General features: G+C 43.2%; 1 protein-coding gene across 2 annotated transcripts in view; it reads right to left on the reverse strand.

Moving 5' to 3' along the window:
• The window catches only part of RASSF3 (Ras association domain family member 3), a 128,503-nt gene that overhangs the window by 92,872 nt on the left and 13,094 nt on the right, over positions 1 to 22,537 (reverse strand). Inside the window, exon 1 of one of the 2 annotated variants that reach the window (XM_066591587.1) lies at positions 6,119 to 6,254. The exons of the other annotated variant lie outside the window; for it this stretch is intronic. Within the exon in view, the coding sequence (XP_066447684.1) occupies positions 6,119 to 6,239 (121 nt within the window). The 5' untranslated portion in view covers positions 6,240 to 6,254. Of the gene's footprint in view, positions 1 to 6,118; positions 6,255 to 22,537 lie in introns of those variants that run through there. 2 annotated transcript variants of the gene reach the window in all.

Below are 22,537 nucleotides of genomic sequence, written 5' to 3' on the forward strand. Positions count from 1 at the left end.
TGATAGTAGAATACGGACCAAAAAATATTGAACTGTCTACGTGTATCCTGCATTTATCATCAATATTTCTCTCTGCAGCTGTATCTGTAATTTTTAAGTTTCCTATTACAGCACATCTGGGCAAGTCATTCTACTCCTCCTCCCCTCTACATACACTTCTATGGCCAGCATGAGTCATACCCCTCCTTCACTTCTATGGCCAGCATGAGTCATACCCCTCCTTCACTTCTATGGCCAGCATGAGTCATACCCCTCCTTCACTTCTATGGCCAGCATGAGTCATACCCCTCCTTCACTTCTATGGCCAGCATGAGTCATACCCCTCCTTCACTTCTATGGCCAGCATGAGTCATACCCCTCCTTCACTTCTATGGCCAGCATGAGTCATACCCCTCCTTCACTTCTATGGCCAGCATGAGTCATGCCCCTCCTTCACTCCTATGGCCAGCATGAGTCATGCCCCTCCATCACTTCTATGGCCAGCATGAGTCATACCCCTCCATCACTTCTATGGCCAGCATGAGTCATACCCCTCATTTATTTCCTGTTTTACATCTTATTATCTGTTTCTAGAGACAGATATACAACACATGCCTCAGAAACTGGGGTAAAGTAATCCAGAAATCTACCCTGTTTCCCTGAAAATAAGACATACCCTGAAAATAAGACCTATGATTTTCCAGCATTTTTGAGGATGCAAAATGATTTTTCAGGCTTTTTGAGGATGCTTGAAATATAAACCCTACAAAATTAGGCCCTGCTAACAGTTAATTAAAAAAGTCAATTTGAATAGTGTCCATACATGTAAAAAGGTTAAACCTTTTTGAACAAAACTTAATATAAGACACTGTCTTATTTTCAGGGAAACCCGATAAGTCCGTTCACAGCTGGCATAGATCTCTGTGCAGAAACATGGAACTGCTGAGATTCAGTAATGCATGAAGAATGGTGTACCCTCACGTATCAGGCACATTGGGCACCGCCGGGCATCATATTAGGACTGGTGATGAAACGCCGGTCTTAAGTCTTCCCAGAGTCCACAGCGCTGAACCAAGACCCAGCTGCATGCTAGGCAGCATTGCCAAGTATAAATGTCACTGGCATTTACATTTATCAGTCATCCAACCGGTAAGTTATTTTTAGGGCGTCACAACGGATATTCAGTGATATAAGAGCTATAGGGTTTTAACATTGATAAACACCTTTAACACTCAGTAATTATTACGATTGCTCAGAAAGTGTAAATGTGCTTTTCATGGAGACATGTGCCTAGGGCAGCATGAGGTGTAAATATGGCCCAGGAGGAGGGGTAATAAAGCCGTTGCCAGGGTTTGGGCTAAGTTACTTATTTCCAATGAGGGTGCTATTAATTCTACAGTCTACATAGACAATTTTAGACAATCCTATGCTTCCAATGTTATGACAGCATTTTGAGAGGCGCCTACCCCGTTCCACCCCGACTCTGCATCTGTGCACAAAGTGAGGTCCGTGAAGACATAGAGGGAGATTTCTGAAACGGTCTTGGTTGTCTATCTCATCCAATCACAGTGCAGCTTTAATTCTTAATAGTGCTCTTGAAGAAGTAATGCTGCACTGTGATTGGTTGCTATGGGCAGCAAAGATTTTCTTCTAGACCATTTCTTAAATCTTCTACATATTTCTACTAGTTTGGTGTGGAAAAACTGCAGTGGTCCTCACAGAGTCCTGTTCTCACCTCAACAAAAACCTTTGGGAGGAATTAGAATGGGGATTGTGAGACAGACGTCCTCATCCAATATTACTGCATGACATCACAAATACTTTTTTGGCTGGAATAGCGCCAACTTCTATAGACACTTTCCAAAATCTTTTAGAAAGCCTCCACAGAACTAATTCAAAATATTTTTATTGAAAAAATGTTTCATTTTAACATTTTCACAAAGCTATCCCCTTGCATATCAATTACAAAATGACGGCCTAGCGGTCATGTCCACTGAAGTTGTGTTCCATGGGGATGGAGTTCATGTCAGATGACCTTCCAAAGATTCTTTGGGATTCCGGAACTCGTCATATTTCACAAACTATCTTGCATGGGGGGGAGGGGGGGGGTGGTAAGGGAGGGAAGCCTCCATAGAACTAAATGTTAATACCTCTGGTTTAGAATGAGATGTCCAACAAGTGTGATGGTCAAGTGCCCACATGTTTTGGCCATATAATGCACATGTAAACAAACTCCTAGGCTTCCATCATACAGACAGTAATTGCTGCGGAATTTCCGCTATCAGAATCGCTGTGAAAATTCTGCAGCGTTTACAGCACAAGGCAAGTGAATGAGATTTAACAAATCTTCACAATTCCACAGCAGAACAAATCTGAAACAATGCATGAAATTTGAGAAACACTGTGGTTTACAGATCCCCAGCAGGTCTATATAGGTTGCAGAAACACATGCATCTGCAGCGGATTTTCTCCATTGAGATCAATGGATAGCATTAAAAAAAAAAAACGCACCATGATTTGCAAATTGGGTATTATGGAGGTTTTTTTGCAGTTTTTCCGCTGTGGAAATGCTCTGAATCAGCTTGAAAATCTGCATTTGTGGATGTTACGTTTGCCAGTGTGACATCAGAAGCAGGAGCTACCACTACCATATCACAAAAATGCAGCACATCCTGCAGCGGAAAAACCACACATATAAAACGCAATTACACATACAAATTCTTCAACAACTGAACGCAGCTAATTCCGCGCCGCTCGTTAACTCTGCCCATCAGCAGAAGCGCAACAAAAATTCCGCAGCAGATTTTCTACCGCTAAAATGTCCTGCATTAAAGGTACTCGTAGGCCGGTGCCACACGGGCATAAATGCATTTACATGCTTTACTGTACTTTTTGTGCACACAAAAAAACATGCAACATGCCCGCAGTTCCAAAATTAGGAACTTCCCTCTATGAATCAAAAGTCCTAAAAAGGTTTTCTACCCTTAGGAGTAATTCACACAGCCAATTACTTCTGTGAAAGTTTTTAAATTTAATAAACTCAGACTCATTAGAGCCTATCAGGCTATTCAGGTCATTTTTTTTCATAGAGTGATGGCTTCGTGTGGCAGCAGAAATGCAGTCTTGCTAACGACCTGAAGGCTGCGGGTTCAATCCCCATTTGGTTCAGATAGCTGGCTCAAGGTCGCCTCAGCCTTCCATCCTTCCGAGGTTGGTAAAATGAGCACCAAGCTAAAAGATGACTGGGGAAGACATGCAATGTCCCCATCAGACAGCACACAAATAGGGTGTTAGGCTGGATTCACACGAACATATATCGGCTGGGTTTTCACGCCGAGCCGATATACGTTGTCTCTCTCTGCAGGAGAGGAGCCTGGAAGAGCCAGGAGCAGTGCTCTGAGCTCCCGCCACCTCTCCACCCCTCTGCACTATTTGCAATGCGGAGAGGTGGGGCAGGGGCGTGGCTAATTTGCAAAACTTAGTGCAGAGGCGTGGAGAGGGGGTGGAGAGGAGGCATACAAGGGGGGGGGGGAGCTCAGTTCCTGCTCCTGGCTCTTCCATTCTCCCCCCCCCCCCCCTGCAGATGAGGACGACGTATATCGGCTCGGCGTGAAAACCCAGCCGATATACGTTCGTGTGAATCCAGCATTAATCTGTTAATTTGAGTTGCACCCAAGAATTTCGAACACAACTCACAAGATGACATTGGCTGTGGCACATGCTGTACGGACAAAGATCACAGTGTAGCCCTGAGATATGGCAAAGTAATGGAAGTCAGTACAGTTTCACTGCGCCTTGCAAGTTGCAATGGCCAAGACCAGATGATTGCAAGAAATTCAGTGAGTTTGGATTTCTTGTGATTGCCGAATCATAGAAAACTGCAAACTGCAACAAGACCAAATTGACTTCTGTTACTTTTTAATGTTGCAGTGCTAAATTGCAATCTGCGTGTTGAGGCTAAAGTCCTCAAGTACCATTAGCCTTAAACTAGCAGTTAAATATGCCATTAAGTTTGTAAAGGACTTGTTATTTCTATAGGGAAAGGGACTTGTAATTAGTATAGCGCCAACTTATTCCGCAGCGCTTTTAAGTTTTTTTTTTAAAAAGGGTCAGATTTTAATGAGCCCTCCACGCCCCAGACACACTGATCCAAACATATTTCAGACATGTCATCCTGCTGCAAAATTTTGTACATTGTCTCTAAGGCCACTCTCATACATACGCGCTTTGAATGACGTTTTCAAATGTGTTCTGTGTTTTTAACGCACCCCATGATTGCAATGGGTGATGAAGTACGTTTAAAAAAATATATATTATTGCTAAAACGCACAACAATAGAAAAGACAGCACTCAAAAAGCAAGCTTGTCTGAGAAGCCCCATTGAAATCAATGGAGGCGTTTTACAGCGGGCATTTCAAAGGCTGCGCTAAACGCTGTAAAAAACGTTGGTGTGAGAGCAGCTTAAGGTCCAATATCCACGGGTTTGTTTGATTTGCGGAATCCACGTGGGAGATCTGCAAATCAAGCCTTCCATAGAGACGCATGGGTGTCCGCAAATGGAATAAAAGCGTGCAGATTTGATTTGCGGACCTTTTGGTGGTGGTGGTGGTGGGGGGGGGGGGGAAATCGCAGAATATTCCATTTTTCTGCAGATCTCACACGGACAGCTTCCATTGAAGTCAATGGAAGCTGTCTGATCCGTGGCACACCCACAGCTGACACTGCGGACATGCTGCGGATGCACAGGAGAGCAGGAGATTTTAAAAAAAACTAAAAAAACCTGTACTGCGCTTGTCAGGCAGTGAGTCATGAGGACCATGCACAGTACAGCAGACCTGGAAGTGGAGGGATCCGCACGGACGCCGCTGCTAGGGAGAACAGGTAAGCAGGGCTCACTGGCTGCGGGCATGGGGGCGGATTCCATGCGGGATTCCGTGCTCAGAATCTGCACATGCCGTGGACATGAGGCCTTATAGTCTTAAAATATTTCACCCAAATTATTATGTAAATATGCCACAAATTACACATCAACCAAGATCTCATGCACCAAGGACAGGCTGGGCAGGGTGCGCCTCCAGTGAGGTTTAGGTAGTATTTGGTAACAGAAATGTACCAAGTAAATTTGCACTGAAGTTATGCGCTTCCTTGAGGAGACACCCAAGTCACTTGTCATTTAACTGAACAAGGTTAGCTGAACTGATAACATTCTTTGCCATCCCATCATGAAGCTTAAGGAACAATGTAGTGGACAAGGTTCAACAATCAAAGGAGTGACATGTTTGTTCACACCTGGATCAAGTCACATTTTGCATTGGCTGCAGACATTCCAAACATGGCAGCAACGGGAGAGCAAGATTTAGGATGAGAACAGCTTTACAAGGCAGAATTTAAGAGCAAATATCTTCTCATATTACAATATAAAAAAAATATTTTAAAAAATGCGCCCTTAAAAAGAAGGTCAATGAGACAAATATATACTATGTACTATGGACATTTTATCATAGCTTGTTAAAATATAAAATTGCTATGTAATGGCATCTAAAAACTACATTTAGCCTGCAAATCTGTGGTAGTTATTGCTGCAATAGCTCTGGACTGGTGGCCATAAATGAGGTTTGTGGAGTCCTAATTGGTCCTATTGCAGCTGACGAGTCCTAGCTAAAAGGACATACAAGAAGAAAAAAAAAATCCTCCATCTGTATCTCTAATGCAGTGGCATGATGCATACTTTGCAAAGCAGTACAAAGCAAATAGCTGGCAATCTGCAGAGGCATAAGCATGCAGTAAGAGCAAGCCTTCACCTGTCATTGTGGAGGTGCTGCATAGCATGTGCTAGACAGCATCCGATTTAGCAGCGGTCGTCGTGATCCATTAATCCATTCTATCTATAGCAGACAGAGCCAGTGCAGAAGTGTCATTTCCATTGTGTGCATGTCTCTGCAATGCACTGTTCTGCAGGCCCACATCACAGCAGCACTAGCCTAACCCTTTCATTGCCTCTAGTATACCACCACACACACATGCATGATAGGACAGCTCCACTAAAAACTAAATGAGAAAAAAATTTTTTTTTTTAAATGGTACAATAGCATTTATACAGGGCATGCAATAGAAATGCACAGCGATCAATTCATCTTACCAGCCGTTCTCCATAGAAGCTTCAGCTTCCTACCCCTTGTGATTCGCAGTGATTTGGGGAACCAGAAAAAGAGACGCGCTATCCTCCTGATTGTCTTGCCAAGCTCATGTCTGACAGCCATGACTGGTTGTCGCTATGGGCACGCTGAGCTGGTGTCAAGGATCAGCTGAATAGGCAGACAGCACAAGAGAAAGACCCCCTGCACATAAATGGGGGACATGTTTGCAGTGAGCAGTGCCACAGACAGCATGCCTTAAGAACACCTGTTGTCCATCCTCCTCCTCCTCCTTCTCCTCTGCCAGTCAGCTGGTTCCTCCCAGACCACCCTCTTTTGTAGCAGTAGGATGTATTAATAGATGACTAAATAACCACAGACATTGCTACTGAAATCCTAATGTATCACTTTCTCCGGTGTCACAAAACAATAAATGTTGTTCCTAAAGATATAGCATTTCACTGTCTATTGAATTTCATAGACCAGAAGAGCTTATTAATCCCTGCAAGATCTGGGCTAAATGTTGGCATGCATATAATAGGCACCAGACAGAAGGGGTATATCCACTTAATACATACAGTAATAGTTATTTCTTCTAGGTTGGTAAGTCCCCTCTGCAGGCAGCGTAGCCTCCTTCATGCACATCCATTCATCCATGCAGTAGAGCTACTGTAGGTCATCCATCAAACCCAGCATTCGTCTTGACATTATCCAGGAACATCTATTATTATGCACTGTGAGACATAGCAGGGATCAAGTGCGGGATATATGGCGTAAACATTATTACAGGCAGATGAGCCATTGCATGGGCTTTGCCTCTTTCACACTTAGCCTCTGTTAAGCATTCCTATTCTCTGTTCCGGTTATCTGTGCTATTTGTTCCGTTTGAAAAATAGAAATAAAACAGAACGGAATTAAATAGAAATATTTTTTGTTTCTAATGCAAATCCATTGAAAGCAGGGGGGAACAAAACGGAGACTTTAATTCCGCTTTTATTTCCATTTCTCTGCTCCTCAAACAGAACAAAGAAATGGAAATGTTGAGGCTGACGCTGGTGAAACAAGCCCTTGTGTATTGATTATGCATCAAATAATTATACTACTTGTCCAAGAGTGTATACGAAAGACACATTCTATCACACCCATCAAATATGCTGGGACATTTAGCTAAAGGTTTTAGAATACACCCTATACCTTACTAAGTCATTTTTGGAGGTTGCACATAAATATAAAATAGTCTCGTCATATTCCCCGTCACCGTTTCTTCGAATATTGTGCTTTTCCATTGTCAGGTAACTGTTGGCAAAGAATAACCTTTGTTAATGAACTGCAAGCAAAGTCATGAACACATCTGTAATACAGCTGAGATTCCATATATAGTCCCCTCATGGGGGGCAGCATGAAAACAGCAGGTAATTCCGGGGTCTACGCAGTGTAAAATTAAAAGTTCCCCCAAACGCTACCTAAATTCTTAGAGCATGGTGACCAAAGCAGCTGGTTGGTTTATAACGGTAGGCAATATGAAATATAGATGCAAATATAGATACATTTTTTTATGTGTTGCCCCATGAGTATTGCTTACAGTTAAATCCAGTCCAAAATTCTAAACATTTTTGTATTCACACTTATTAAAAAATAGGCTACTCTCACACATCCGCTTTTTACAGTGATTACCGCTCACATTAATTTCAATCGGACCTCGCAGACCTGCACTCAAACGCAGCTTTTTATAAAGCTGCCCTATTTTGGTGCATTTTTGCGCTTTTTAAATGCACCTCATCATCCATCACAATGATGGGGTGCGTTAAAAAGTGCTGTGACTGCAGTAACCTGCATTCGAAAATGACCATCAAAATCGCGGCGTTTTGCCAATGTTGTGTGTTAGAGTCGCCTTCTGTGTTTTAAGGCAGCTTTTCTGACTTGTCTGAAAGAGGGGCGTGGCCTAAATTGCGGCAAACTGCGCCACAAATTTGGAGCAATTTTTGGTGTAAACTAAGCCAACTAAAAGGTGGTCTAAACTTTGACAGTATTAAAATTCGACAGATTTATCATTAAGTGATGCATTTAGCACATCTTTAAACTGCCTAGTCTATTTTTGCACTGCCTAGCTTTTAGACCATATTAGTAAATAATCCTTAATATTTTTTGTGGGACAACCCCTATGAGAGTTTATTCATGTACGGCTGCCTGTCCACGAGCGTTGCGAAATTCTGCGGCGGATCTCCCAACGGGAGACGCCGCCCGGGAGCAGGAGCCAGCAGACAAATCTGCGGTGAGACTATCAGACAGATAGACCCACCGTGAAGAATCGCGGCAATTCGCAGCATGTTGTGATTTGCCAGCCGCGAGGGGAGAATCGCTATGATTCTCCGCTCGTGGACAGGGGCGTTGCTATGGAGAGCGTTTAGTGCGTTTCCTGCAGCCGGATTATCGCCGCGGGGAACGCAATAAGAATTTGCCTGTGGACAGGAGCCCTACAGCAAAAAATAGAGTGGTATTGTGTCTACCAAAAAAAATCTATGTTGATAAATACTTGTGTGTATAAAAAAATGTATTCTAGGAGTGATATTTATTAACTAAACAGAATTCTGTTTGCAAGCTTTTCGAGCAGAGACCCCTTTATCAGGCAGGTTGACGACTGAATGATTGGGAGAAAAGAAAAAGCTGAACATCTGTTATCTCTGAGGAATATATTTCTACAAGAATACCATCCACTAGTTAGAGATGAACAGATCCACAAAGAGGCCAAGCAGCAGCTTCTTGGATTACAAACAGAAGGAAGGGAACAGATGGTGCCCCTAGTGGTCACTTACCAGATTAACATCTTGAGAAAAATCATTGCTCATTTCCAACCTATACTCCACAAAGACAGACTGAATGAGGGGAGGTAAATCCGGGAATACTTCTTTTTAACAGCCACTAAACCTAAAGAATGTCCTCATCAGAAGGGCCCTCTCATCACCATCGGAAAGTGGCACTATTCTTTGAAATAACAAAAAATGCAAGACCTGTACCCAAAACCTGCCAACGGACACTGTCCACATACCCAACACACGACAGGACTATAAAAATCACTGAATGTCACAGAAAGGGGAATTTGGCACTCGCACGGTAACGTCGCCTAAGTCATCACCTCTATTAGTCTAGGGGGGTATTCTATGTCAAAACATCACAGCTCCCAACCAGACTGTCTCAACTTTTCATGAAATCTAGTAGGATTGTAGAGGACAAACACTCACTGTCAACAAAAAAAACAAGCATCTAGAAGGAGTTGTCAGAAATGAATGAAACTTTATATGTGCAATAGTAATGTTGATATACAGATGGGTATGGAGGCATACAGGTTTCATATGGTATCCTGCGGTATATCAGTATACATTTGCTGTAACTGACCCTCTAGATTGCGCAAACTCGTAGACTGTTGAAGTTGGTATCCCAGATGGTCACATGCATGTTCAATTGGCGATAAATCTGGTGACAGGGCAGGCCATGGAAGTGTGGCAATGTTGTGGAGACATCCCTGTGACACCGTTGCGGTGTGCGGCCAAGCATTATCCTGCTGGAAGCCTCTTGGAAGCTGCCATGAGAGGAACACATGTGGCTGCAGGATGTCCTGAACATATGGCTGAGCTGTCATCGTCCTTCGTACCACTAGAGGTGACCAGCTGTCGTATGCGATCTCCCCCCAGGCCATCACACCAGCAGTGGGTGCAGTGTGCCGCACCACAGCAAAAGCAGGATTGAGGCGCTCACCTTTAGATGTCCAGACATGAGCAAAGCCATAATCCTTCCCAAACTAAACCTGGATTCATCACTGAAGACAACCCGGTTCCACTCCTTAGCAGTTCAGTTTAGTTGTTCACGACACCACTGCAAACAGTCGATGGTGGGTGTTAAAGGCAGTATACATAACTGGTATCGGGAGACCAAATGCCCTTCAGCCAAAAACCTTTAAAATGGTTGTGATAGACACAGGGCGGTAACTATTGTGCCATCTGCTTCTGGATGGTGGCAAGTAAAACAGTTGGAGCTACTTGTGCTTGTCGGATGATTAAATGTTCCTCTCTACTGGTGGTTTGTAGAGGGGATCCTGAGCCTGCTTGCCTTGTGTGCATGCCCTTATGTATCCACTGGTCCCAACACCTCCAAATAGTCTGGCCAGAAAAACCCAGGTGGCGGGCAATTTGTCAATTCGACCATCCAGCTTCTCCCATTGCAATAATGTGCCCCCTCTCAAACTCTGTTTACTGGACAAAATCTCTTTGATTGCGTTGTAAAGGCGACGAGTGCTCAACAAGTTCTACACAAGCAAAAAAAGAGATCCGCTACACACCGAGAGCCTATATAGAGGCCAAGGATAGAACCATTAGTAGTGCCTCAGGTGGCAAGAACATTCATCGAATCACACCACAACTCGAATTATTTGCACATCCACCCTACATGCCAAGTTTTGCAGAAAAATAACAACTTCTTCTGGGTGCTTGATTTTTTTTTTGCCAAAGAGTGTAAAATAACTTACATATGTTAAAGGGGTTGTCCCGCGCTGAAACGGGTTTTTTTTTTTTTTCAATAGCCCCCCCGTTCGGCGCGAGACAAACCCGATGCAGGGGTGAAAAATAAAAACCGGACAGTGCTTACCTGAATCCCCGCGCTCCGGTGACTTCTTACTTACCTGGTGAAGATGGCCGCTGGGATCTTCTCCCTCAGTGGACCGCAGCTCTTCTGTGCGGTCCATTGCCGATTCCAGCCTCCTGATTGGCTGGAATCGGCACGTGACGGGGTGGAGCTACGAGGAGCCGCTCTCCGGCACGAGCGGCCCCATTGAGAAAAGCAGAAGACCGGACTGCGCAAGCGCGTCTAATCGGGCGATTAGACGCTGAAAATTAGACGGCACCATGGAGACGGGGACGCCAGCAACGGAACAGGTAAGTGAATAACTTCTGTTTGGCTCATATTTAATGCACAATGTACATTACAAAGTGCATTAATATGGCAATACAGAAGTGTATAGACCCACTTGCTTTCGCGGGACAACCCCTTTAAGTTTTAGCCCTCAGTAATACACTGTATTCATACAGCCCTAATCTGCCTTTTTTAATGAGTTTTCCAGGACAAAAAAGTTAAACTGGCCTAAAATTAAATAAAATTGAATACTTCACTAGCCCAGCGGTTCCCTGTCCACTGCCGGAACCTCGATGACCGTCGCGTGGAACCAGAAGAAGCCACTCACAGACTTCAGTGGCCATGTAAAAATCATTCATTCACTTTTGTTTCATCTTATGTCCTCTTAACTTTTTTTTTTTGTCCTGGAAAAGCCCTTTAACGCAAACGTATTTATCAACACAAGTGTTTACTAAAGAACACTATCTAAGGACAAAAGAAGAGCTAGTTTAAATAGCGTATTTGCAATTCTGATAAGATGTAAGTTGTATGGTAGAACAAGTGGGAGACAAATGGTAACTTTCTTAAAACCACCACAATATTGAAAAGCACCTCCTCCTAATTAACATATCAGCTAGAAGATGGTTTAGGAGCTCACAAGTGTTCTCTGAATACTTCCCACTGAAACCTCTAACAGTAAATTCTATTTTACTTGTCAAAGTCCTTATTAAAAAGGATATATCTGGCTAATACTCAATAATTATCTGTAACCTTAATTCTGAAATGCCGGATATTGTTGATGTAGCTAATATTTGCTCACATGATAATAGATCATATAAATCTAGTAGACTCACAATTAATGGGGGTTTCCTTGATGTTTAAAATACATTTTAATATGCCTAAATTGCGGGGGGGAAAACAAAAAAAACAGTGCTATATGCTTATATTATTGCTGCAGAGAGTCTCCAGGCCTTCTGCTCCGCGATGACAACGATCAATTGCGATCAATTGCAATCAGTTGCTGAGTAGTTCCATCCTTAGGCCTCCTTTCCACGGGTATAGCGATATCCCGCGGCGGCGATCTGCCACCGCCAGGGAGCAGGGGACAGCTGACGGCTCTCCGTGCTGAGCCTATCTGACAAGATAGGCTCACTGTGGAGAATCGCGGCAATTTGCAGCATGCTGCGATTTCAATTCCGTAAGCGGAGAATCGCTACGATTCTCCACTCGTGGACAGCGGGGCTGCACTTTCCATAGTAAGTCTATAGAAAGCGTTCACTGCGTTCCCCACGGCCGGATTATCGCCGTGGGGAACGCAGTGAAAATTGGCCTGTGGCCAGGAGGCCTTATTCTTACACCTATTACTACAACATCCCATCTAAGAACCACATCATCTTCTGCAGGAGTTTAGAAGAATGTTAGAAAATGGTTAATTCTTCAGAAGTAGGTAATTATATTTCAGAAAGCATTTGGAAATCATCCAAGCTCTAGAATCTTGTCTATGTGCAAATGCTTACAAATTCAGTAAAATGGCTCTGTTTCAAATGTCTGAATTTGGAGTCAAGAAGATGACTGTACAAGGAGTCCTCACAAAACTGTGGGAGGCACAGTGATGCAAGTGAAGTACACTTAGGGCTTCTGCTAGAGAGAAGCGTCCGCTATCCTTTTCTATAAAGTCTGTATTTAGCTTTTTCTTCGTTAAATATGACTTTCTAGGGGTCATTCCAAAGCTCTCTTAAGATTTCTTATCTACAATCCCAGCAAGTTATGTTGTGATACTAAAATAATTTGGCATTTAGGAGTTAGAATTTATAACAATTTGAAAGTAAAGAACTCAACCTATCTGACAAAGGCGACTCTGAAAAAAAGGAAAATAAAAGAAAAGGGGTTATACCACCAAAAACATTTATCACCTAGCCACAGGATAGGTGATCAATATAGGACACTGAGGGTCTGACCACTGGGAACCCCAGAATTGCAGTCTTCATGTCACCATAGTAAATCAATCAGCATGCATGTGTGACTACCACTGCATTTACTTCTGTGGGACTCCGGACAATAGCCAAGTGCATTACTCACCTCTTTATAAAAAATGTACATGCTTTGTCAAGAAAAAAAAAAAATCAAACACCTAAAAGGTGTTGTCGTTCTGCTGCAAAACTTGGCATGCAATTACATCTCACGAACATATGCAAATGATTAGAGTTGTGGTGATTAGATGAACGGTCTTGCCACCTGAGGCCCTAAAAATTGTTCCACCCTCGGCTTATAAAAAAGGGCTCCCAGAGACTACTTGTGTGTAGTGACCTCATTTTCAACTTGTGTAGAACTTGTTGAGCACTAGATATGACTATGATGCAATTGAGGAGATTCCACCTAGTTAACCATTTGAGAGGGCCATTTTATCTCACTGCCTTTGACACCCGCCGTCGCCTCCATTGCAGTGGTATCATGTACAATGAAACTGGACTGCTAAGTAGTGGAAGCAACAAATCCAAGTTTAGTTTGGACACTGATGATGGCCGTGTTCGTGTCTGGTGACCTAGGGTTGAGCACTTCAATCCCGCCTTTGCTGTGGAGCTGCACAGTGTGCCCACTGCTGGTGTGACAGTCGGTCCCCCCTAGTGGTGGTACGAGGGACAATGACAGCTGGGCAATATGTTCAGGACATCCTGCAGCCACATGGAAGCCACCATGAGAGACAACACAAGAGGCATTTTCCAGCAGGGTAATGCTCAGCTGCACACACAAGGGGGTCACAGGTATGTTTTCACAACATTGCCACAATTCTGTGGCCTGCCCGCTCTCCAGATTTACTGTCAGTAAAACATCTGGGACACCAACTTAACAGCCTGCGAGTTTGCATGATCTAGAGGCTCAGTCACAGCAAATGTGTAGTGATATGGTGCATGATACCATACAGAACCTGCATGCCTCCATACCCACCCATATAACATCTTGTATCCAAATTACAGGCAGCCAACAGGGTACTAGAGCCTCCATGCCCGCCCGTATCACATCTTGCATCCAAGCTAGAGGCGGCCCAACAGGGTATTAGAGCCTCCATGGCTGCCTGCATCACATCTTGTATCCAAGCTAGAGGCGGTACAACAAGGTACTAGAGCCTCCATGCCCATCTGTATCACATCTTGTATCCAAGCTAGAGGCGGCCCAACAGGGTACTAGAGCCTCCATGCCTGCCTCTATCACATCTTGTATCCAAGCTAGAGGCGGTACAACAGGGTACTAGAGCCTCCACGCCTGCCCGTATCACATCTTGTATCCAAGCTAGAGGCGGCCCAACAGGGTACTAGAGCCTCCATGCCTGCCTCTATCACATCTTGTATCCAAGCTAGAGGCGGCCCAACAGGATACTAGAGCCTCCATGCCTGCCCGTATCACATCTTGTATCCAAGCTAGAGGCGGCCCAACAGGGTACTAGAGCCTCCATGCCTGCCTGTATCACATCTTGTATCCAAGCTAGAGGCGGTACAACAGGGTACTAGAGCCTCCATGCCCACCCGTATCACATCTTGTATCCAAGCTAGAGGCGGTACAACAGGGTACTAGAGCCTCCATGCCTGCCCATATTACATCTTGTATCTAAGCTAGAGGTGGTACAACAGGGTACTAGAGCCTCCATGCCTGCCTGTATCACATCTTGTATCCAAGCTAGAGGCGGCCCAACAGGGTACTAGAGCCTCCATGCTCGCCTGTATCACATCTTGTATGCAAGCTAGAGGCGGTACAACAGGGTACTAGAGCCGCCCTTCATGTGTTCAGTTTTCCACAATAAATTATCATTTTGCTCTGCTATTGTAATCAAAAATATTGTTTAAAAAAACCTTTTAAACGAGCATAAATGAATGATCATCGTGTAAATGCAGTTGATCATTCATTACATGAAAATAATCATTGTCTCTTTAGCTTATTGTTAAGTTTAAATACCGATTGCTCAGTACTTTTTTATTGACTGGTGAACGACTGAACTTGATTCAGCGAGTGAACCTGCAGTTTATCTGCGTGTATAAACAGGCTGCAATAATGAACGCGCCAACTCGAATATCTTTTTAACTGTACATTCATGACATATCAAACATGTTTGAAAAGAAATGGTTTAGGTTGGACCTCGGCTAAGACCCCAACCAATCTGGGTAATAGGAGGAGGATAGCTAGCTACGAGGCACGTGAAAATTATTTGTTTTCAGAAAAGATCTTAGAACGTGGAAGTATCCACAGCAAGTGATCCAACAGCGAGAGGTAAATCATCTGCCATTACTCCCAGACAGATGAACAGGCCTCTGGAGGTGCAGTGACAGCAGTAATGCATCGACTTCATAACCAGAGAAGACAAACAATACCGTGTCACTTTCAACTCATCCCTTCCACCCCCAGGCAAAAGGTACTTAGTTCCATTTCACTTTAAAAAGCTATAATTTGTGAATAAAAACTGCTGTCAACCTAGGGGAACCATTTTGGGATTTAAGGAATGTTTGATCACAGCTTAGATTTAAGACTCTGAAGCACGCATCTATTCCAGATGCCCTTGGGCAAACGCACTCATTATGAGCCGTATCCAGCAACTTAAAACCACTTCAAGAGAGCGCAGAAATACCGGATCCTGCTGTATGGAGACTCAATGCACACGGCCATCATTTCAAGGTTCCATATTAAGGTAAAGAGAGATCCCCAGAGGAGGGATGAAGGAGTACATTCCCATTTATTTCCAGGTATAAGCCAGATATGTTCATGAGCCAGGCAGACTGGAAGTAAACACTGAAGATTCATGCTGAATGACAGCAAGTGGAGCGCTTGAAAATGCTGAGGAATTGATATTTTAACCTCTTAATGACATAGCCCTTTTTTCCCCCCCATTTTCGTTTTTTCCTCCCCCCTTTTAAAAGATCGTGACTCTTTTATTTATCCATCGACGGCACTGTATGAGGGCTTGTTTTTTGCGGGACGAGTTGTATTTTTCAATGGTACCATTTAATGTACCATATAATGTACAGAAAAACATTAAAAGAATTCTAAGTGGAGTAAAATGAAAAAAAAAAAAAAAGGGATTCCGCCATCTACGGTGCAGAAACTACAACAAAAACGACATGATAACTTTATTCTATGGGTCAATACAATTACTACAATACCAAACTTGTGTAGTTATTTCTTTTGTCAAAGACATTTAATTTTTTATTATTTTCTGCCGCCATCTTCTGCATGCAATAACTTTACTTTTTCACTGACGGAGCTCTGCGAGGGCTCATTTTTTGTGCGACATTCTGTAGTTTCCGTTGGTACCATTTTGGAATACATAGGACTTTTTGATAACTTTTTCTGGGAGACAGGGTGACTGAAAAGTGCATTTCTGGCGTTTTTTTCTTTTTTTTCGGACGACGTTCACCGTGCGGGGTAAATAATGCACTACTTTGATAGATCGGACTTTTACAGACGTGGCGATACCAGATATATATTTTAATTTTATTACTTGGATAATTTTATAATAGATATGGCAAAAGGGGGTGGGGGGAATTTACACTTTTATTATTTACTTATTTTTTTTTACAATTAATAAAACTTTATTGATCTAATTTTTACTTTTTTCTTTAGTCCTCCTAGGGAACCACAACATGCAATGCTTTGATCGCTCCTGCAGTATGATGTAATGCTATAGCATAGGATTACATCATACTGCGTTTTGATAGGCAGAAGGGACCCCCAAACATTGTTCGGGGGATTAAAATGCCCCTGTCAGAATTGACAGCTGCATTTAAAAGGGTTAACAGCTGCTATCAGCCGTAATAAACAGCTGACACCCACGTTGTACGAAGAGAGGTTGCCCCACTGTCTGTCCTTATATATACCCCAACCCTGCAGGATGTAACTGTATGCCGTATAGCGTAAAGGTTTTTTTTTAATGGATTGTCAGGGTAGGGGATTATAATGATTTTTTTTTACAATATCTGTTAAAATAATAAAAGAGGCAGTACTCAGTACCCATCCTCATCCTCTACAATCCAGAACTGCAACTACTGTGATCATCCTAGTTTTTCTTAAGGAGCAGCTGAAACCTAACTGCTGCAGCCAATCAGTGATACAGCAGTCGCATACCCTTCTCCTTGCATCACCACCCAGATGCTAGGAACCATGATGTTGGGAGAATGGCAGAGATAGCAAATATGTGGTTTTTTTTAATTCATTTTTTTGGGGAAAAAAGGACAAGTACGAAATATATATATATATATATATATATATATATATATATATATATATATATATATATATATATATATGTTTGTTTTTTTTACCTCTCTCAGTTTCTCTGTTGGGAGCTTGAACCTACAGTCCCATGGTCGCTCAGATGATATCTTATCTTGAAGAAAAGCCATAGCAGACCCACAGGACATTATCAGGTATCTGGTTGCCATCAACCCTCCCCCAGACCAAGCTAAAGGCAAAACGTGCATGCTGGGATTTCCAGACCCCCGGTTACGTAGTAACACTTTATTATATGCATGAGATCATGCTTGGTTGCGCCAATCGTAGGTTGATAGGAGCATAATTTTTTTTCTGGAAGGATGGAAGCCGCACAGAATGCAAGCAGAAAAATCGCAATCGATTTCTCCTCGTCGGCAGAAAACTGTGTTTTGCCATTGCATGCAATGGGCGGCATTTGCTGCGGAATCCGCCCGTGTGCAGGTAGCCTAAATGAACAGCTTTTAACAGTTAATATGTGGGCACTGCTGATGGCTGCTAAAAAACTACAGCAGGTAAAAAAGTTTAAGATATCCTGTAAAATATATTTAATGTCTGGTAACAATGAAATATGGGTACTTGCCAAAAAACGTTCATGCTCCAAGGGGTTGCACCATCTACAGGGTTGAGTGATCTAAAAACACAGAAATAGGCTGTAGACACTGCTGCATAGGTTGCTCCATGCCCCAATCCTTCCATGTAACTAGTAAAGACCTAGTTGTCCTCATCAGCAGACTCCTCAAGAAGGTAAGAGTGTGGGGATAAGATTGGAGCTCACTGATAAGGCCACCTAAATCAAAATGGTCATCTGTTGGGTGGCGAAATCTTCTAGAACACCAGGTAAAGTAGAATGTATGTTTATTTATTTAATTCCACGTTTCATTTATAAATTAGTAGCATCTAGTTATGTTCACCTCTTAATTGTTCAGTGTAAACACTGCCAACAGTACATTCGATTGCTTATCGTTCGTTTCATGCAAGCAATAAAACCATGGTTGGCTTGTTCACTGTGCATCCAATTTAGACACCGATCGTTCTGTCGTTCTCATTCTGAACAATTCTATTATGGGAGAAACTGCATCTAGCCAAACATGGAGCGTTACATTCCAGCCATTCATATGAACGGTCGCCCATGAAATGTATGGATTGGTCAAGTTCATCAGAGGGGAAGCTCTTCTTGTGTAAGACTCTCCGTTCTGGCTCATAGAGGGGGGATGCACCTCCATGACATTCATATGCCCTAATTGTTGAACAGGAGACTGGGACACAACAGCCCCCAGTCCTTCTGCCTCAGGCGGTTAGGACTGTATTGGTGTTAACAAGCACCAGAGAGGTCCTCTATTTTATTATTAGCTCTGTGGCGACACCTCTTGTACGCACTAACACAATAGGCATGTCTGAAGTCATGTTAGTGACTCTTCAATATCCCAGGAATACCGCGTCCTTTAAGCCACCTCTACTTTTTCATAAGAACTTGTATGCTGGCAATGCGGTAGAACAGGCCAAACTTGTTATGTGTAAACTGAGTGCCATCAGTTGGATGAACTTGAAATCTTTGCAGAAATGTCACCTACAATTATTTGCAGTTTTCACATACCAATAATGTAAGAGCAAATAAATGTAAAAAGTAACACATTTTTGCCACTTGCTCACATTCTTTGGGAAAATAAATATCTTGAATAGGTTTCACAGGCCTCTGCTTGCCTGTTAAATAGATTTGTTTTAAATTGGTCTCTTGCTAAACAGCAAATATACACATCCAGAGCCCCCGCTCCTCCAATGCAGTATAGTCATATCCAGTGGTCTCTCTAGCAGCATCATAGTGACTTCCAGCGCTCTCTCCTCAGTCATATCCAGCACCCCCTTCTCGTTTGGCATAAGACAGCACTGCCCCTTGTGGCATAATAATCACATCCAGTATTCCCCCCCTTTGCAGCGTAGTAATTGCAACCAGTATTCCCCCATCACTGCATAGTAATCATGTCCAGTGCTCCCTCATAATAAAATCACATCTGGATCCTCCCCACACCTGTAATACAATTACAATTAAAGTTCCGCCTAGTAACAGGTAGCACACTCTCCCACCTCCCCAGTCATTAACATATTAATCACATACCTCCCCCCTTCGCTATGACATTTACTGCAGCCAGATGTCCCCCTCCCACAATCATATATACTCCAGCCAGCTGGCCTCCTCCCCTAATCACATGAACTGCAGCCTGACAGGCCTCTCCCCAATCACACATTCTGCAACCAGATGGCCGCCTCCCCTCATCACATGTACTGTAGCCAGACTACCAACTCCTAGCAGAATAAAGTTATCACGTCAGCTATACCACACTGTAAGTGCAATAAAAACAAAATCCAAAAACCAAAATGGTGGCTATTTTTTTTCACCCTGTCCTCACATAAAAATTAATAACAGCAATAAAAGCCATTACATGTACCCAAAGAGGTCATTAAAAAATACCGCTTGTTCTGCCAAAAACACGCCCTCATATGGCTAAATTGGAGGAAAAATGTAAAAAAGCTCTGGATTTTGAAATGAAGGGATGAAAGAAACAAAAGATTCTGGAATAATAAGGTAGCAAACTAGGCCACGTCCTTAATAGGGTAAAGATAGAGGAGTAGGGATAGCAGAAGAGTGTGAAGTAGCACTTTCCTTTTTAACCTTGTCTAGTATAGAGACCCAAATATCAGAAAAGACCTTTGCTGAATATGTGCAACTACAGAGAGATCAGTTTTCCATTCATTATGACCCATTTTACACTGAATTACCCTGTACGTTTTTACCACTACTTCACTCTGCAAATGTAACTGTTATAGAAACAGTGCTGTACTATAACATTTTCAAAGCCAGAGCTGATCTGGGAATTAACCCTTTAAAGGGCCATTCACCATAAATTTACGGTGATTGGTCCTGGGCTTTAATCCTGGTTAATAGCAAAAATATGGCGTGGGATTAAAGCTCCTGCAATGTAGCAGGAGCAGGTCAGCTCATCAGCTATCAATGACAGATGAGGACCCTTAAGGCCCATTTAGACAATGATCGCCCAAAAGCCATCTTTTGAGCGATAAAAGTTCTGTCTAAATGTGCTGCCATTGTGCACTATTCGTTCATCGTTGATTTCTAGCAAGCTAGAAATGGGCGACAAGCCTTATCATTGGCGCTCGCTGATTTTCTCAGTGGGCGGCACTGATAGCATTCTTTCAGACGGTATCCTGCTAGGACTTCCGAGCAAAATAGCAGCTGAAAGCACCGAGAACAAAGGAGCTGTCAGCGCTCCTGCTGTTTCTCAGAGCTTGCAGCTCAGCAGGACACCGCGATTACAAAGTAGCTGGTTGCATATATAAAACAGCTGCATTGTTCTCATGGCATATCATGGCTGTATTCCGCTCCGCCTGCATAACTCATAAGTAGCTAATTAGCTCAATAGCTTAATGTTCATGCTGCGGAATTCCGCAGTGTGAAAGAAACCGCGTAAAAATACGCGGTTGGCTTCCATTGTAGTCAATGGAAGCCGTCTGTCATGCGATACTTCCGCTGTGAGCAGAGCGGACGTATTGCGTGATTACGCGTCACTGCCCACCGTGGGCACGTCACGTGCTGTATTGCGCATGCACACCGGATGGGACGGGCATGGCTGATCTGGAGGGGTGAGTAGAGGTCTCTGGGGGGGGGGCATGTCAGACTCCACTGCAGTTTTCCGCTGGCAAAGTCATGAGGCCTATGGCAACCAAAACAATCGCCGTCTGTGCCCTGTAATCCAAGGCTATACAAATTATATATCAGAACTTCTGAAACAAAATAAGGAACCCATTCCCATGCTTTATTTTGGCGTAATGTACTAATTTTTAAAAGTATTTTTTTTAAAGCTTTTTACCCCCCAATAAAGCTAAGCAAAGGGAAAAAAGTCAGTGAAAAAAAAAGATATTAAAAATAGCCCTATGTGACATTAAAAAAAAAAATTAAAAAACGCAGCAAAAATAATTTTGATACTATTTGGCAGTAAAACCACCACATGGGTAAAATTGCTAAAAAAAATTGTCTTGTCCTTTAGGACCGAAACACCCTGGTCCTCAAGGGGTTAAAAGACACAAAAGCTCTCATACATGGACTGCACGATGGTAATTACTACAGTAATGCTGAATAAGGTACTGCTTATGCATTTACACACGACTCAAAAAAGCAGAAAGGCAATAAATTCTTCTGTTCCCGTTAAGGACAGATGCTGTTAAGGCCCATTTAGACCCGACAATTCTCACTCAAACCCTTCTTTTGAGCGAGTACCGTTGTGTCTAACTGCACTGACCGTGCAGTTTTCGTTAACGAGTCGCTGATCGCTCTCTTTCAGCATGCTGAAGGAGAACGATCAGCCTTATCAGGAGTTCCCAGCGGGATACAGCTGATACTATTGTTTCAGCTGTATCCTTCTCCGTGAACACAGGCGGGGTATAAAGAACACAGCAGTCCAGCTGTGTTCTGCATACCCCACACGGAGTGCTCAGCTGTATAACAGCGAGCGCTCCGAGCAAAGAACTGCTGAATGCAGAAGACAAGTGGCCCCTGATTGTCTTCTGCATACTCCTCTGCGAGCGTTCAGCTGTATACCAGCTGAGCACTCCGAGCAGAGAACAGCTGGATGCAGAAGACAAGAGTGATCGCTCAAAACTGTCAATCAAACTCCCGTTTGAGCGATCATCTTGCCCTATGAAATGCACACTATTATCGCTCGAGACATCTTTTGAGCGATAATCGTTGCGTCTAAACCAGGCATTACTGACAGTTTAGGGTCTCTTCCCCTGGCTGCACAATCACTTCCATAGACGCAATTTCCACCGGATATTTATAAACACAATTATAAAGCTAAATGTTGTCCAACTGGCCGGAGCTGGAGGCGGGTTTGGAATCAGCCAAGCGGGCTGTGCTACACCAGTTCCAGAACTCCCAACTGCCCCTTAATACAACCGGGCTAGGGAGTTCAGAGCCCTCCCTTCATCCATTTATGGCTTTCAGTTGCCCTGCATCCCCTAATGACGCCACGGAGGTGCATTCAGGGTACTTTAAAATTTTAAAGGGTTAGGTTTAAAATGAGTGACCTCTAATAAAAATCATTGTGGGGGAGATTTGTGTTGTCTTAATTGTCCCTAGTAACCAATCACGGCACAGCTTCAATTTGTATTCTACTGTTGTAAAATGAAAATCGAGCTCCAATTGGTTGCTACTAGAGATGAGCGAGCATATTCGCTAAGGCAAACTACTCGAGCAAGTAGTGCCTTATGCAAGTACC

This window comes from Eleutherodactylus coqui, chromosome 2 (assembly GCF_035609145.1).
Source record: "Eleutherodactylus coqui strain aEleCoq1 chromosome 2, aEleCoq1.hap1, whole genome shotgun sequence".
Lineage (NCBI taxonomy): Eukaryota > Metazoa > Chordata > Amphibia > Anura > Eleutherodactylidae > Eleutherodactylus > Eleutherodactylus coqui.